The 17,713-nt window shown below is 34.7% G+C and overlaps 3 protein-coding genes across 5 annotated transcripts; 2 read left to right on the top strand and 1 right to left on the bottom strand.

Annotated features, from left to right (window-relative positions):
• The first annotated feature begins 2,503 nt into the window (after positions 1–2,503).
• Positions 2,504–5,668, top strand: LOC124922621 (kinesin-like protein KIN-10A). Its single transcript, XM_047463346.1, has 6 exons — positions 2,504–3,270; positions 3,343–3,498; positions 3,588–3,695; positions 3,780–3,890; positions 3,963–5,249; positions 5,323–5,668. Exons 1-6 carry the CDS (start codon positions 2,656–2,658, stop codon positions 5,491–5,493), a joined length of 2,448 nt encoding a protein of 815 aa, XP_047319302.1. The 5' UTR covers positions 2,504–2,655; the 3' UTR covers positions 5,494–5,668.
• A 1,564-nt stretch (positions 5,669–7,232) lies between these two features.
• On the top strand, positions 7,233–8,383 carry LOC124921779 (putative protein phosphatase 2C-like protein 44). Of its 3 annotated transcripts, none has more exons than XM_047462482.1 (4): positions 7,233–7,368; positions 7,437–7,640; positions 7,707–8,012; positions 8,093–8,383. In XM_047462482.1, the coding sequence occupies exons 1-4, from the start codon at positions 7,336–7,338 to the stop codon at positions 8,237–8,239; spliced, it is 690 nt and encodes a 229-aa protein (XP_047318438.1). In that variant the 5' UTR covers positions 7,233–7,335; the 3' UTR covers positions 8,240–8,383. The 3 variants fall into 3 exon arrangements, with proteins under 3 accessions (XP_047318438.1, XP_047318440.1, XP_047318439.1); XM_047462484.1 differs by having other exon boundaries at positions 7,710–8,012; XM_047462483.1 differs by having other exon boundaries at positions 7,301–7,368; positions 7,440–7,640.
• Positions 8,384–8,494: 111 nt separating this feature from the next.
• LOC124926003 (PH, RCC1 and FYVE domains-containing protein 1-like) lies at positions 8,495–13,210 on the bottom strand. Its single transcript, XM_047466161.1, has 9 exons — positions 13,078–13,210; positions 12,779–12,868; positions 12,595–12,681; positions 12,385–12,492; positions 10,041–12,159; positions 9,825–9,937; positions 9,717–9,774; positions 8,973–9,333; positions 8,495–8,702 (listed from the first exon to the last, which is right to left on the bottom strand). Exons 1-9 carry the CDS (start codon positions 13,183–13,185, stop codon positions 8,537–8,539), a joined length of 3,210 nt encoding a protein of 1,069 aa, XP_047322117.1. The 5' UTR covers positions 13,186–13,210; the 3' UTR covers positions 8,495–8,536.
• Between the last annotated feature and the right edge of the window lie 4,503 nt (positions 13,211–17,713).

Consider the following 17,713-nt stretch of genomic DNA (forward strand, 5'->3'; position numbering starts at 1 on the left):
CAATAGAATATTAACATTTCGAGTAACTTAAATATTTACAACACATGACAACAACGTATACAAATACAGGACATCATAGTTTAGGACACGGGACAACATAAAACAAAACAGAGGACAACACAAGCCAACAAAAATATTAACAGTTTTACACAGGTTTTTAAAAACAACATAATATTAACCGTCTAACTACATAAACAACAAAAAGATATACCTATTTATGTCCCCAATTGTTGGTAGGTTATTTTCATAAATGAACGACATCCCAACATTGGGAATTTTGTCTTCGGTATATGGTGATGATGGTTCATCCATAGGGCTACATAAGACAAAAAAGAGAAATCAGCACAAAGAATACATGACAACACATGAACAACATATTACAGTAATACATGACAACATATTTAATAAAATGCAGGAAAACATATTGGATAAAACGCATTAAAACGAAAAAAATATAGTTTAAAACACAGAACAATATATTACAATAACACAAATGACATCAGAATATTAATATTTAGAGCAACTTCAATATTTACACGGGACAACATAGTTTAAGACACGGGACATCATAGTTTAAGACACGGGACAACATAGAAAAAAACAGAGGACAACACAAGCCAACAAAAATATTAACAGTTTTATACAGGTTCTGGAAAATAACAAAAATATTAACAATTTTATACAAGTTCTAGCTACATATTGGTTCCTACACATAACAATCACATAACGACAGAAAAACGTGAATCCAAGAAACAAACAGAAGAACAATAAAACAAAGAAAAAAGTAAGCTATGATGGCAGAGAAGATATACCATTAGAAGAAGAAGCTAATCGGACAGTCGGACAGTGACGAAGACGAATCTAAATAAAACGCAAGGAGAAGACGACGAGGATGAAGACGAAACTAAAGAACGGAAGAACGACGAGGATGAAGACGCAAGAACAGTAAGAAGTTAAACGACGAGGATGAAGACGAATCTAAAGATTGTAAGGAGAAGAAACTAGACGGCGCGGATGAAGACGAATCTAAAGAATGGAAGGAGAAGATGATAAACAGCTTGCCGAGGGTGAAGAAAATGGAAGAAGAAGAATAAGGAGGGTTTTGTTTGATTAGCGGGAAATGATATGAGAGTTTGCTAAAGAGGAGATATAATTTTTTTCTCTTTCCTCCGTAGCATGTCAGGTGGCTTCGCTCACCATTTCGTTCCCCCAGTTCGTTCCCTATATCATTTCCCATATATATATAATAGTTTAAAACAAGTAATTAAAAAAAAAATAGTGTGCGAAGTTCTAAAAGACACTAAGATCCAACTAAATCTTGGAGACCCGGTTTAATGTGGAATGTTGGAAAGTGTATCAATGAACATTTAAAAAATGTCAATCCCAAACTTGAATTTTTCATGTTTTTATGACCAGACTTTAGCTGTGGAATGGGAATGGTCGGAAAACATTCTCTTTAGGTATGAATTGAACATGAATAAAAAATGACTTGACGACCAATCAGAACAAAACTTAATAATGAGAAATAAAGATTGGAATACAATCTCAAATAGATTGGAAAAGAAAAAAAAAACTAGGTCTCCAACATGAGCGTCGACACAAAATCTATGGACAAGGAATTAATTTTTATTTTATTTTGAATTAAGTATTGAAAGAACTAATGTCCATGTCTTTACACTTTATTAACTAATGATAATTAACAGCTCTTTTTAGTGCATGTATTATGCATTGTATTGTTTTTGCTTGTCTTATGAATTATTTGGGGCTCATTATATTGATAATGTTTTTAGTTCTCTTTACCTTACCCGATCTTGTTGCTATAAGTTATGAAATTATACATATATTTTGTATCATTTAATCTAAACGACTATAATAATAAACACACAAACATGTCTCAAGATAGGTTAATTGGCTTTTGACGACTTTCTCTACTTTCAGTTAGGATGATTTTAGTGTCGTTGAATTTGTCTGGTGGAGTTCAATTGAATGTTTTTATGTTTTTGAATAATGTGTTTTAACTATAAATCTTAATAATGTTTTAAATGTAAAATATAAAGTTTATTTAAAATTAAAATTATTTTGTATTTATTTATTACCCTCAAATATAAATATTTTTGAAATACATGAGCTGATTTTGAGAAATAAGTTTTGATTTTTTAAAAGGCAAAAATTATGTTATTATTCAATTCTAGTCAACAAAATAAACACTACTATATATGATTAATAATTGAATAATAGCATATAAAGTTTATTAGATATGCATTTATTTGAGATTTTAAATTATGTTGACTAAGACCAATTAGTGTTTGATAATTAGTTTAAGCTCATTTATAAGGTTTTTGAATTAGTTATTAATTGAAATCATTTAGAATTGGGATAATTTGAATAAATAGTCAAAAAAAAAATGTGGGTTTTAAAGTAACGTTAGGACTTGTAACGGACATATTTTTGAAAATCAAAATCCTTTAGATTTCCTTCCTCCTGTGTCGTCCATCTTTCTTTTCTCATTTCCCTCTTCTCTCTTCTTAACTCGCTTTTTCATTCTCAGCTCTTCATCTTCTTCGTCTTCGTCTCCATTCTTGATTTTTCTTGCTAAGTTCAGGTAAACCTTTCAACTCTCTTCAAAGGTGTACATTTCATAATAATCTCTTTGAAATGGCCCCAACACCATCAGCGAAATCAAATCAAAATCATTCAAATCACACCAAGACACCCCAGACAAGGCATCGTCTTAACTTCAATCTGACCAAACCCTTGCCGAATCCCCATTCGGCTCCGGCAGAACACCCAGTTGAAGTAATCGGCCGAATACGCGATTACCCAGATAGGAAAGAGAAGCCCGTCTCTGCTTTACAGATCAACCCTGATCGCCAGTCTTTACGTGTCAGAACAGAAATAGGGTATCGAGATTTCAGCCTCGATGGGATCTCGGTATCAGAAGAAGAAGATTTGGATTCCTTTTACAAGAAGTTCATCGAATCTAGGATCTTAGACGTGAAAATGGGAGCGAAATGTACTATAATGATGTATGGGCCTACCGGATCGGGGAAGAGCCATACGATGTTTGGTTGTGCGAAGCAACCTGGGATTGTGTATAAATCGTTGAAGGACATATTGGGTAATGGGGAAGAAGAAGAAGATGTTGAATCATCTACATTCGTTCAAGTTGCAGTCATGGAAATTTACAATGAAGAGATTTATGATCTTCTTTCTACCAACAACAGTGGAGGAGGATTCAGTCTAGGCTGGTCTAAAGGCTGTTCTTCCAAGGTAGTGCTCTGTCTGCTGAATCCTAATTTTCTTGAGTTGAATTTCCCATCTGAATCTATCTCATGTATGCAGGTGAGACTTGAAGTCATGGGAAAGAAGGCTAAGAATGCTACTTATATCTCCGGAACAGAAGCTGGAAAGATTTCAAAAGAGATCCAAAAGGTTGAGAAAAGAAGGATTGTCAAGAGCACATTCTGCAATGACAGAAGTTCTAGAAGCCACTGCATGGTAAATCACCATCATTCAATTCATTTCAATTTCGATGCATATTTTGGTATTGGAAAAGATTTTGAAATTGAATTTTCGTTTCTGCCCAGATAATTCTTGATGTCCCAACTGTTGGGGGTCGGCTTATGCTAGTAGACATGGCTGGATCTGAAAACATTGAACAAGCTGGTCAAGTTGGTTTGGAAGCAAAAATGCAGGTATGTTTTTGATTTCTATACCCATTTTGAGTTTACAGAACTAGATGAAATTAAGAAATGATCCAAATTTAAATGTTATTACAGACTGGAAAGATCAACCAAGGGAATATAGCATTGAAAAGGGTGGTTGAATCCATAGCTAATGGAGATTCTCATGTTCCATTCAGAGATAGTAAATTGACCATGCTATTGCAGGTAAGAGTTTCTTTTTCTGTCGGTTTTGGGATGATTTCACTTCAGCAAAATTGATGTTATTCTATGATCCAGGACTCTTTCGAGGACGATAAGTCGAAGATTCTGATGATACTATGCGCTAGCCCAGATCCAAAGGAGATGCACAAGACAATCACCACTTTGGAATACGGGGCAAAAGCAAAATGCATTGTTCGTGGTCCAGTAACTCCGGAGAAAGACAAGAACGAGGATGGTGAATCAAATGGTATTTTGGGATCAAGAATTGCAGCCATGGATCAATTCATTCTCAAGCTGCAGATGGAAAACAAGCTTAAGGAGAAAGAGAGAAACGAAGCTCGAAAACAGCTCATGAAAAAGGATGAAGAGATTTCATCTCTTAAGTTGATGAGCGAAGATATAATCAAGATGAAAGTTAGTGAAAGAACAGAGATTCTCAAACACGAACTGGAGAAGAAAATGGAAGAATGTCAAAAAACAGCAAACGAGTTAGTTGAAATCGAGAGAAGGAAGATGGAAGAGAGAATGATCCTTCAACAACAGGAAGTCGAAGTGATGAAGCGTCGTTTGGAAACTTTGGAGCTCGAACTTGCCTTACGTGGTGGCGGTTCTTCAACTACGCCGCCGCCTAAAGACGAAACCAGTGGCTTTGCCAAACGTTTACTAGAGATTTGTGGTTCCAACGACGACCCTATGGAGAAATCAATGGACCTGAGTAAGTCTATGGATATGGACTCTGTTATTGTTGTTCCTCATTCCCCTGTTTCTTCTATGTGGGTTAATCCTGAAGATGACCATGAAGTCTGTTCTTCGATGTTATTCACCAAGAAAGTGTCTTTGAGCACTGTATTTGAGGAAGAAGGAGAGGATGTAGAAGAGGATGATAAATTTGTAGACGAAGTTCAGAAGGAAGTTATAGAGGAGAAGATAATGTATAATTCACCAGCTGCTGTTCTTCGTGTAGACAGCAGCCATGATGACGAAAAGGAAAACGAGAAAGGTGGTTTGGATTGTAGAAAGTTGACAATTCAAAACATCTTCACCCTATGCGGAAACTACAGAGAGCTACCCACCACCCAACAACAACAGAGCATCACCGAGGATGGTGTGTTATTGACATCTGAAAACCCCATTTCAGAAGAAGAGAAGGAGAACTGCTACAAGAAATGCGGTCTGGATTTGGACTTGGATTTGGATTTTGTGGATGTATACGTGAAATGGGAAGCGTCGAAAGAGCAGAATGCTGGAAAATTCATAACCACTCTTAAAGTTAGGACAAATGCAACTCTAGCTGATTTGAGGAAGCAGATCGAGATGAAGCTTGATGACAATAAGCAATCATTCACTTTTCTTGCACTTGGGGTGTGGAATTTCTCCCAATTTTTCATTATGGTGTTTATGTTTGTTCTTAATCTAATGTTTTTCGTTTTGTTAGGATCCAACTGGAGCACCTGTTGGTCGGGAGAAGGAAGGATCAGTTCAAGCAATCAAACTGCCAGTTTGTAATGAAGGATATTTGGCTTGCTTGCGTCCAGCTAAAGGAAATCATGTTGTTCCTTTTAGCAACATTGATAACATACTTGCAGCTGCTGCAGTAGCCAGATAGATTGATAAGATAAATAGATCTTCTAGATGAATTTGTTGATTCGTTTTTCATAATCCTATGTTGATTTGTGTTGAAATATGATAATGTCGTGTTTGTTTAGTTAGTAGGTGAGATTTCATAACTCAATTCTAGTTTGTTTAATTGCAAGTTTATGTCAATGTTTACCTTGATCTCTCTTTTGATTGTTTCATATAAAGACCAACTCTATCATTGTAATCATGCTTTCTAGGATGCTAATTTTGGGTGTTAATCATTTTTTAATTTAATTTTGGGATACTTTAATATGGGATCTTCTTTTATTTTAATGATTTTATACTTTATAATAGTTGAACTTGATATTCTTTGAATTAATTAATGAGATGTTGATTTAGTACTTGTTTGATGTTATATTATAAGAAATTTTCATTATTGTGTAGTTTATATAAGTAAATGACCGATTAACATTAACAAATATATTTTAAAATGATATCTTAGCTTATTGTATTTCATATATATTTAATTTGTTACCTTGTATAAGTTGTATTTCACAAATATATTAACTAAATCCTGACAAGATATAATTAATAACTATAAATTACTAAATTTGTTTGCTTTGCTTTTTATGCTAGAAATAAAAATATAATTAATAAAATCTGAGTTGTATATTTTGTAGGGTACTTAGTGACCGGGGTGTAAATGAGTCGAGCCGCTCACGAGTCACTCGTAAGTCGCTCGGTCAAAGCTCGATTCGAGTTCGATTAAAATCGAATTCAAGCCGAGCTCGAGCCAGCTCGTTTAAGATTCGAGTTGAATTCGAGCTTAGGTAAGACTCGCTTGATGGCTCGTCGAACATTTTCGAGCCTAATTATATAATTTTTTTATTTTTTATATTTTACATTTTTAATCAAAATTTGAAACACTTATAAAACTATTTATTGACTTATTACTTATGATACCGATATCAAAATTATTGGTACGAGAATATTTTGGTATATCAAGATATATTATAATAATATTTATAAATTATATATAATACTTATAAATAAATAAATAAATTTAATATTAATTTAATTACATAAACATAATTTTTGAAAATTAAATAAAAAAAATATAATTATATTGTAATATTATTTAATATATACCATCTCAATATATTATATTTTATATGATATAAAAATATTTTTATTTCACTGTAAAATATTTTATTTTTCAAAATAAACATAATAAAGTCTAATGTATTTTCAAAAATCCATTTTGCAAAAAGACTCAAGAGACTTCTCATTGATACTTTTTCAACAAACTTATATTTCGTTTCGAAGTCTTAAATCTTGTTCAGGTAAAATCCTAAATCTTATTCACTTATTTTTTTTAATATAAGAAATTAACATATAAATATATTTAAATTCGAGTCTTTTGAGCCGAACTCGAGTCTATGATTATATGATCGAGCCGAGTTTGAGCTTAATATTAAAAGCTCGATCGAGCTCGAGTTCGAGCCGAACCAATAAAAAACGAGTCGAGTCGAACTCGAGCCAGGGCTAGTTCGAGCTCGGCTTAACTCGATTATACTCCTAATAGAAAGTCAAAGTATCATTAACATGTTTTAACCTAACATGACAAACAGGCCTGTTTCTTATCAAACCAAAGTTGACCCAACATCAATTCAATTACTTTGTATTGGTCAAAAGTCTTACCATTCTTTAAATTATATTTTTTTAGAAAATTTTATGAATTCATTTTTGAAAATTCAACCCCATCCTCATTCATTATCATAATTATCATCCCACAAAGGCGTTATGCATATTTTCCATTGGGAAACATAGGACTTTTCTTTGCTTTCTTCTTGCTCATGGTATTAGGAGGATGAGTTTCAACAATTCCCAATTCAAACTCAAGGTAAATTAAACAATTTTCTACATAAAAAACCCATATCATACAAAATATGTATAATTAATAAATATCAGGAGATGCCGCCGCCGGTTTCACATGGATACCATGCCGTCGAGTGGAATCGCGACCCAGCAAACTCTTCACCCGACGACGACATAATCACGGTTCAAAGAGAACAAATTGGGGAGGAAGAGGTTTGGTTTTTCGGAATTGTCGATGATCGAGTTGGAAACAGAGTGTCCAAGCATATGCAATCCAATCTCTTCGATAATAAAAAGGTACATACATAAATAACATCATTTTTGTTTGTTTGTTATATGATCAAACAAACTTGTTATGGGCAGAAGTTGAGAAGTCGAAATAGCAAAGAGGCTCTGAGGAAGGCTCATAAAAGTTCGAGAATGGGCTCAGCAGCCTCGGCTATTGTTATAAACGGGAAAAAGCTTGTGATGGCTAACATGGATGGCTACAGATGTTTGGTTTGTAGAGATGGCAAGGCTTATCAATTGGGTACTACTAAAACAAGCTGGTTATGTTTTAACTTTCGATGTTCTGTATCGGAGGAGTTGGAGGAGGAGGTGATGGTTGGAGATTCAAGAATAGATTCAAGAACAGAGTTTGTCATATTGGCAAGTGATGGCATATGGGAGGTAAATTATTATTATTTATTAATGAAATTGAACAATATAAACCAAATCTAATCATAATCCTCTTGTATGTTGTTAATAAGGTGATGAAGAGTCAAGAGGCAGTTAATCTGATCAGTCATTTGGAAGACCCACAAGAAGCAGCTGAGTGTTTGGCTAAGGAGGCTTTGAAAAGGATGAGCAAAATCAACATTTCTTGCATTGTTATCCGTTTTAACTACCATAACTGATGATTGTGTTAAGTGTTCATCAGGATTCAGATGAGAAACAACCAATAAATTTTTGAATGTATCGAGAAATAGAGATTCTATATATATAGCTTTACAAATATAACAAGAAGTTTTGTTGCAGTGAAAGAAGAGTTAATCACTGTACTATCTATACATTTGAAGCTACCAATTATAAAAAGAAGCTTTATGCATGAAGCAGCAGCAGCTAACAGGAACAAATTCTTCAAACATTATATAGAGAGAGCAAGTACTTTTTCAAAGTAAAAAAATTCTTAACAATCGATTCTAGACCTAAAACTAGGAAGATGGCGCTGTCTCAGAACTATCTCCTTCTGTGCTAGTTTGGGTTGTGGATGATTCGTTCGGAGAAGTATAGGGTAATGTGGGATTGTACCTTTTTAGCAGCCTCCCTTTATTTTCTTTCCACCATTGTTCTGCCTGCTGTTCTGCAAATCTTCTCTTGCTGTCGAATTCACAATCAAATTTTAAGCAGACTACTTAGACAAAATGTCTTGGAGTATTTGGATCAAACATCCCCATCAAATCATAATCAAAATACTATTTTGATCATTTGATCCAAATAATCCACTTTCTCAAACTAGTCCAATGGATGAACTCTTCATCAAACAATGCCAGTGGAATTTGAAAATGGAAATCATGCCATGTTTGAAGAATTAATTTAAATAGACTGGAAGGTTAAAGAAGATAACAGAGAATGGTTGATGTGGATTACCTGAATTTTACTCGCTTGAAGATCTTGGTGCCATTTTGAAGCTTCAATAGAGTTACATAAACACCAGGTTCAAATTGTTCAATTACTTCTTTGAGCCCTCCACTTCCTGAATTCTCATGATTTTCTTGAGATGCATGCTCTCTATCATCTCCATCGTGTCTTATACCTTCATTATTCTGCCTATTGGCAGAATCACCATCTTTGTGAATTTGTTGGTCACTCATTCTGGGCTCATCTGTGTTCAGGATTGCTTCAATTTGAGCATTCATATCCTTGAATGTTTCACTATTTAGTACCTCATCAGGCAGCTTCTCTCTTATTTCTTTGAACTGAAATACATATAATGGTAGAAAAAAATTCACTTCTTAGTAGCTGTTATACTAAACATGAATAAGAATAGACCAATATCACAATCCCTCTCCAGTGTCTTATTGCAGCAAATTCTGCTCCCCAATTCCCCCCTAAAAAGAGAAAACTCTCGAGTTTGATAATACAATTTATCACTTAAATCTAAATAGTTAAGTGCTTGCACGAGTTAAGTTAATTCCATAATTGTTCTTTAAAACCATCTAATTACTTATAGATTCAACTCAAATTGTCATTTGATAATAGAATAAGATGGTACAAAACACAACTTTAACCCTTCACATTTTATAAGGACAAAATATTCTTTAAATATTTTTTTGACATTTTATTCAACTTACATAGCAAGTACTTAGAATTGAAAAACTTATTAGTGCTTACACTGGTCTAATGTGTTCATTAAACTAGATCCCGAAAGCATCATGAAGCTAATCTGACCCTACCAGCAATCTCAAAAGATCAAACTAAAGAGTAAGATAATGAAAGAACCTCGGTTGCAACAGATGCAATTATGTCCCTTGCAACCACGAATTTGGAAGACACTTTGGAAGCCAAGTTATTTGTCTCTTGAGCATCTCTTTGCATTTTTGTAACCTCCTTTTCTTGGATTTCAGATTTCTGTTTCATGTTTTTTATCTAAAATAAGAGAGTAAATAAAGTTAACTCATGAGGGACTTGGATTGAAAATAAGGAGAGAACACAAACTTAATCCTTTGTACAGATAAGCATCTAGTAATATCATATCAGGGCAGGGGAAAATATAAACCTGGTTATGTAACTTTGTTACTTCTTGGTTCAGAACTTCATTTGTCTTTTTTAGGCTATCAATAACACCCCTAGAGAATATCGGAGTGGTTGAGCGTGTAGGGCTTGGTTTCCTTGCATATACAGAAGATGGCCTTGAGTTTAGTGATGATCGTGGCTGGGAATTTGAGGAGGATGTTAGAATAGGATTGCAACCATGTTGCAGGGCGGTCAGTGAGCTTGGAAACGCAATATCTTTCAATTGAACATTTGATGGAACCTGGGAAGTTCGCACAATTGAATAAGAATCATTCATTGTCCCATGATTCCCAGTTCTAACCTGTCTATACTTGACAGGCTCTGTTCTGGGAGAAAGCAAAATCCTCGAGGTTCGAGGATCTCCCATTCCCACCTCTAAACGAGGAGGAGTTGGAGCTCTCTTGTTTATATTATTATTGTTATTAGTACCAATCCCAATCCCAGACTCAGCAGCTTTTAGTTTATTATAGCAAGAGTCGCAGACTCGGTGTGGCTTTCCTGGAGTGGGAGCCAACGCAGCTTTCAGAGCTTTTTTTGAACTGCAAGAATGACAATGCGCTAGTCCACAGTTATAACAGTTATGTCTCTTTCTCGTGAAACCAAATGCTTGTCTACAACCGCTACAAACCGACTGATCGGCACCAGACACCCACTTATGGATGCATACGCTTGCTGTGTAGTTCGACCCGCAAGCTATGTTCTTCACATGCCTGTCTTTTAAGGCTTCCACTAATGTGGGAGATTTTCGATCTTCCGTATCCCCATGTCCCAATCTTCCGTTCTCTCCTCTCCCCCATGTAAACACTTCGTTCCGTGAAGTCAAAACAGCAACATGATACGCACCGCAGGATATTTCTTCCACAAATTCCCCCACCAATTTATCTTGTACCAAGCAAGGTAGTTTTCCGTCGGAGGTTGGATTTCCCAGCTGACCGTATGAAGTGCTGCCGACTGTGAACACATGACCGGATGTGGTAAGTGCAGTGGTAATACAATGCCCGCAAGCTAACTGGTGGAAGTTATAGTCCACGAGTGCAGAAACAACAGTCGGCACTAAATGCATGTCTTTATTCCCATGCCCCAGCCTGTATTTATCGCCATCACCCCAAGTGAACAGCTTTCTAGACAAAACATTCGAACCCGGCTGTCCCATTAATTCCACGATGGCTGCAGTATGCCAAACGCCACATGCAACCTTCATCGTCTTTAACCCACTTAGAAGATTAACTTCCTTCGGGTAAGGCACACTTTCTCTATCCCCATGTCCTAAGGCAGCATATGTACCATCGCCGAATGTAAACAGCTTGCCGTTAGAAGTTATTAAAGCGGAGTGCCATGAACCGCATGCAACCGATAGAACTTGAAGTCCTTCTAAAGGACCGGAAATCCTTTTGGGTATCCAGTGGCTAACATCGGTACCATGACCGAGAAGTCCTACGTTATGTGAACCGTCACCCCATGAATACAAATCACCCAATCCAGATATAGCACACGTATGGAATTCGCCACATGCGGCGAATTCAACATTCGCAATCGCTAGGAACTCGACAAGTTGAGGCCGGTTGACGTCCTTTTCGACCCCATGACCAAGCCTGCCTCCGGATTCTTCTCCCCAAGTGAAAAGCTCGCCTTGCCTTGTGACAAGACCGATATGCCTGATACCACAAGCGATTTGGTGAACATCTAGGACAACGTTTGACTCCAATGGCTTAGGAGTTAGCACGTCTTTTTGTGCAGATCCGTCAGTTGTGTCGAACCAGACATCTCCCCAGATGTAAAGATCACCCAACGATTCGATATCGTCCTGTCCAGAAGCATGACTTGACCAACTAGGATTACTACTTGAAACACTAATTCGGAAACCTTCTCCAGTGCTTGCTCTTCCTTGCATATTTCCACCTTCATACCCAACATCTGATTTGGGAGAATTGAAAGTGCTTGAGTCAGTGGACAATCTTCCACGGGAGATACTGGAATTAGTAAACTTTAGTGTTGCACCAAAACGGCGACTACTTTGGGATAGCTCACTACTGAGTTTTAACTGCAGAAAATTTGCACCACAGTGACAATGGCAATAAAATCAAATCAGGTTCTTGATTCGATTCTTGGAAAACAATGGCCTAATATTCAACAGCCATAAATAAGAATTTTATGGGACTGGAAGGTCTGTTTTGTGATGAATTTAAGTACTTTTTGTTGTCTGAGATCAAGCAGTGTCAGCATACTGCATTGGCTCAATATTCTTTTTGTGGGACTGGAAACTTACATCAGGGATTTCACTTCTTGTACGTTTAAACGGAGTTGTTTGACCAGAAGAGGTTAAAGCGTTCAAGCCTGCAAGCCACACTTCTGTTTCAGAGATGTCCTTGCAAATCTACAGGCATAAATTCATCAGAAATAATTTGCACAACAGAGCACTGTCAAAGGAAAGGAAAGGAAAGGGGTTTCAAGTCAAATAAATTGTTTTTACACATACCAGATCAAGTGATCTTTCCCCGTTGTTATAAATGAGTGAAAATGATAAATATTCCTTTTCAGGCCGCAAATACCTTCGAAAAACGGCCTGTAGCAATAGTGTCACAAGGATGTTTAGTACTGTAAAGTAATATCTATGGAATAAAATAAATTTTATTCATCCTGAAAGGAATGTGCTAACTCACGGTTCTTTGACCAGGGATAATCTTGATGACAGCAGATAAACTCAAATTACGTTCTCTTCCACGGGAGTACCATATCAATGAAGTCTCATCCTGCAAAGATAATAAAAACCATGGAATGTTGACAGTATCATCTTTGATTCATGTCTACCTGTCCAAGGAGTAACATAAAGTTGATAAAACTTTACTTGAAAAACTGACAATTTTTGTAAACAGACAACAATATTTTGTTGTTCTTAAGTTTTTGTCATTTAGAAGTAGTGGTAGAATTGAAAGGATAAAATGTAACTACGTGAACTTACAGAAGAAACTCTGAATGGACAGAACTTGGGCTTCCCTTTCCGGCTGTACTTGATTAACGGAGTACCTTTCTTCAAAGCAATGAGTGCCTGTATTGTCAATGCAAGCATAAGATTGTGAACAAAATCAACTGGAAATAGCATATAGCCTTGATACACTATCAGAATTTCGAATTGGAAAATGGGTTGCTCTGGGAAGCCAGATATATATAGCATATATCACCAAAAGATAATTATGTGTGATATTATGCTACCAAACAACTGGAACTCGCTAAGTTTCTGGAATTTTCCATGGATATATTATATATATGCATTAACTTTTTTAAAGTGGACAAATATATACATGGAACTCTTAAACATCATCAAAATAAAAGGCACAAACAACAAGCTCGGCCTGTAATGCTTTTTTGTTTTGTTTGAGAAAAGTGACTTATAGGTGAGAATGTGAGATTTTGTCAACCAAAGTTAGAATGTTGAGAAACAAGGTCTTCAGGATTCTGATAAGTCTTTCATTACTGACAAAAGATCCTATGTTTCTTTCAGTCCAAGTTCTCCATCTATCAGATGATGATTAGAATGGTCAACCAAGTCTTGCTATTGGTGTAGTCTTTTCCCCAATCAATCCAAGAGTCCAAGAGCTCCGTGTTGACTTGGACATAACCCAACAAAAGTTGAGTACTCCCCATAACAAGACCCACAAGTTCATGACAAAAGGCAATGTAGGAACAAATGAGGACTCAGATTCCGCCTATGTAAGACAAAGGCAACACCTCTTGGCAATGGTGAAACCTCTCTTCTTTAGAAGTTAAGGATGTCACTATGGATAACATTCCATCCAAAAAATGTTTGTACAAAGAAAGGGTTCTAGACATCGTTATGATCAAGAATAAGAGTAACAGAAGAAAATGATGTGCATGTGTGTTTGGAAAGCTGACAAAATTTATATTGGAAAGAGAGGAATTTTTTTGATAAATAAAGATGGAAATAGATTTGTGAGAAACATAAAAGTCAAATGACCGAGACAAGCATAACATATTCTCGACATCTTATTGACACTAGAACTGAAAATAGCAAGATGATTCACAAATGTTCGCAATGAGGGCCACTACAACAACATCACGGTAGAGAATGGAGCACAATGGAGAAGATGATCTGGATTTAATTTGTGCAAAACAAAATCAATGGGATTTTGAGTGTTTTAGATGTACCACAGCATGTATCGGATGGAAGAAAAATAAGGTGATGGGGTTAATGAAAGAATGTGAATCCATGAGAATTGACAAACCACTGAGAAAACACAACAAAAAGAAATAAATCAAAGCTTGAATGTGAAGAATGTAGTTTTCAATGTGATGTGACTGAAAACTTTATAATCGAGTAGGAGGAGAAGAATGATAAGAAGTAATAGGCTTAGTGACCAGGATTCTCATGTTAATTAGAGAAAGTGGATGAAGAAGTTTTAGATTCAATTGAGGAAGTTTGAGATATGACGATTTTAATCCAATTTGCTTTATCAAAATGGAAATACTTGAATGTATTCTTGGAGTTGAGTGAAATTAGACTATATTGCATTCACGAACACTTTAGCAATACAAATATAGGATTCAGTTCAAACAAAAGAATTGGGTAGCAACATATTCATATAGAAACTAGTTCCTTCATCCATAGAGCACAATTTCTCCTAGTAAGACTAGGATTCGATCGACTGACTAACTTTTTGATACTGCAGTTCACCATAACTAGTAAATAAAATTGATATCTCCAAAGGTTTCATGGTCAACATTAATGAGGATAAGAATCATGATTATGTAATATATATGCTAAAGATTAAGACAAACTTAATCTAACACGCACATAGAGAGAAAAGAGTGTGACCTGTTCTATATTGCGTTCAGAATTTCCAAAACTAACAAGATTTGCCATTCCATCTGAAACGGAGCTTAAGAAACCGCCGAGTGAAGGTCCCCGCGGTCTTCTTCATATATGCGGTTCCATCCGCGAGATTTGCCATTCCATCTGCTTTGTTCGCCTACATCAAATTTCCTAGAGAGGAAAACATTGGAAGATTTAACAACAACGGTGTTGGCAAACAGCTTCAAGCCTTCAACGAATGTCTTCTTTCTTCCAAAATGCGATGTCAACAGAATTGGGGGCAAAAGAGGTGAAAATTAGAGATTTGATAAGAAATTGATTCGGGGAATGAAATGGGATCACGCCGAAGTGGTGAAGAAGATCTCAGGAGAGAAGAGATGATCATCAGTATGTTTAGGAGGAAATTTGCAGCTTAAACCAAAAGGGCGCGACATTGGCGCGCTTGCATGCCCGTGTCCATATTCCATACCACCTTTGTAATAATTATTTGTTTTTTATGAAGAATTTAATTTTTCTTTAATAAAAAATTATCTAGTAATTTTCACATGATTTTAAATTATACAAATTAATTATGATAGAGTTATTTAAATAATTTTATTAAGATTGGAATTATAATAAAAATAAATTACTTGATAAAAAAAACTCAAAAAGTGTTAATATATGATGAAAAAGTATATATATTTTTCTTCTAAAATAAATAAAAAATAGAAACAAATGAAATATTGTGAATTATTTAAATTGAACCAGAGGCAATTGTAATAATTAACAAGTTATTTATATATCATTAAAAATAAATTAGATGCTTAATTTAAAATAAAAGTATATTATTTAAAATTAATTATATAATTATTTAAATAGTAATCTTAAATTGATACTAGGAGCTATGATTATAGAATGGACATAAACTCATAATTTGTTTTAAAAATATTTAAATAATATTGATAATAAGCACATATAAACATTTAGTATATTATAATTAAATTAAATTTTAGATTTTATTGTATTAATTTTTTATTGAAATTAAATTATTATTTGTTATGAATTTTGTGATATATTGAATATTTTGTTAAGAATTTGAAAAAAAAAATTAATTAGTAATAATTGTTTATAGATCAAACAAATTTGCTTAATAATAGTTTTAACATATTTTTTTTAATAATAGTTTTTTTTCAAATGTTAATTAATATGATATAAATGTGAGTAGTTTAAACAGTTAAAAACAAAACAAAAATACGAATGTTCAACTTGTCATCAAAGATACACGAAACACAATGAGATTAACCATTTTGGAGCAACAATGAAAATATATGTCAAAAATGTTTATCAACGAACAAAAATAACATAAAATTTAGCGTAATTTAACATTAATGAATTCAGAGATTCTCAATCAAATCAATGAGTTAATATTTTGTTTTTGAAAAAAGTCCATGCAATATAATATAAATGATAATCATTTGAGCATAACGACACAAACTTTATAAAAACACTAGTCTTCATCTAGTCACCAAACACACCCAAAATACAACGAGATTAACTATTTAGAACAACAATGAAAAATAAAATAAAAATGTTCACTAACAACACACAAAATATAAAATCTAACAACGAAAAGTTCGAAGATCCTCAAGAAGATCAATAAGTTCATTAATCGCCTCTATCGGTTTTCAAAAGAGATCTACTTATATCGTCATAATAATAGTGTTGTGGAGTCAACGCATTGGTCGATCACGATCACTGAATGTCCTACGGTTCCTTTTGAGCCAAATAGTTCACCAAAAAATAATCGAGATCGGGACCCATCGACTCAATCCAACCGAGCTCATGATTTCTATCCAAATATACTAACAATTGACGATTGACGATTGACTCAGACATCACTTATTCAATGTCAATCATGTTTGAAAGTATGCTCCAAATTGTACCCACTCATTTATAATGCAAAAACAAGTGAGATATCGTCTCTACCTCTTCGTAACACATTCTGTAATGACTAACCATAATGTACTATTTTTTCATTCATTTATCATCGATTAAGATCTCTCCATACATGACACTCCATCTAAAAAATAAGATTTTTGAAGGGAACTTAGAATCCCACAACGTCTCCCATAGGAAGTCATATGGGGCAATCTCCAAATAATGTGTAACCAAGAGCGGAGCTAGAATTTATAATCTACCTGGGATAGAAACTTTTCATAAAATATATTTGGACTAGAATGATAATAATATCAAGCAAACAAACAAAATATATCTAGTTTACTGTCGCTAATTCCTTTTAGCGACAAATAAATATCAATGACGACGGTATTTTTTTGTCGTTATTGTCATTTACATACAAAATATTTTGAGCTACACGGCTACAGCTCTGGTAAGCTTGTACATAGATCATCCCTTGTGTGTAACAATTACCAATCTTAAAATATCCATATATTGTCAATGTAAGGTATCACAAAGAAAAATCACCACCTTGCAACCCACTAAGAGCAACGTTCTTTCATGTAAGATTACCTCTTTATCATGAAGTCTTCTATTGTACTTGATTTTACTCGTGAAACTATTCGAACGCTAATCGAACATATCATTGACCTAATTATTTTTAAATATCGCGGTCGAAACGAGAGTTGAGAATGACAATACAAAACTTTTGACACTACACTAAATATCGATGAGCTATCGTCTACCGAGAATTTGCATTGCCCATGAAAAGACTTCTACAAAGTAGATATATATCTCAAAACGCTACAATTAGCTGGTCGTGGCTAGCTTT

This window comes from Impatiens glandulifera, chromosome 1 (assembly GCF_907164915.1).
Source record: "Impatiens glandulifera chromosome 1, dImpGla2.1, whole genome shotgun sequence".
Taxonomy (NCBI): Eukaryota; Viridiplantae; Streptophyta; class Magnoliopsida; order Ericales; family Balsaminaceae; genus Impatiens; species Impatiens glandulifera.

What these genes read in the sequence shown, in the direction of transcription:
- LOC124922621 (XM_047463346.1), top strand. Translation starts at nt 2,656, where the DNA reads ATGGCCCCAACACCATCAGCGAAATCAAATCAAAATCATTCAAATCAC. An exon ending in GTTCTAGAAGCCACTGCATG is followed by an intron (nt 3,499 to 3,587) that starts GTAAATCACCAT and finishes GTTTCTGCCCAG; the next exon opens with ATAATTCTTGATGTCCCAAC. An exon ending in AATTGACCATGCTATTGCAG is followed by an intron (nt 3,891 to 3,962) that starts GTAAGAGTTTCT and finishes TCTATGATCCAG; the next exon opens with GACTCTTTCGAGGACGATAA.
- LOC124921779 (XM_047462482.1), top strand. Translation starts at nt 7,336, where the DNA reads ATGAGTTTCAACAATTCCCAATTCAAACTCAAG. An exon ending in ATCTCTTCGATAATAAAAAG is followed by an intron (nt 7,641 to 7,706) that starts GTACATACATAA and finishes TGTTATGGGCAG; the next exon opens with AAGTTGAGAAGTCGAAATAG. An exon ending in CAAGTGATGGCATATGGGAG is followed by an intron (nt 8,013 to 8,092) that starts GTAAATTATTAT and finishes GTTGTTAATAAG; the next exon opens with GTGATGAAGAGTCAAGAGGC.
- LOC124926003 (XM_047466161.1), bottom strand. Translation starts at nt 13,185, where the DNA reads ATGCTTGCATTGACAATACAGGCACTCATTGCTTTGAAGAAAGGTACT. An exon ending in GGGAAAGATCACTTGATCTG is followed by an intron (nt 12,493 to 12,594) that starts GTATGTGTAAAA and finishes TTATGCCTGTAG; the next exon opens with ATTTGCAAGGACATCTCTGA. An exon ending in TTGCATCTGTTGCAACCGAG is followed by an intron (nt 9,775 to 9,824) that starts GTTCTTTCATTA and finishes GATTGCTGGTAG; the next exon opens with GGTCAGATTAGCTTCATGAT.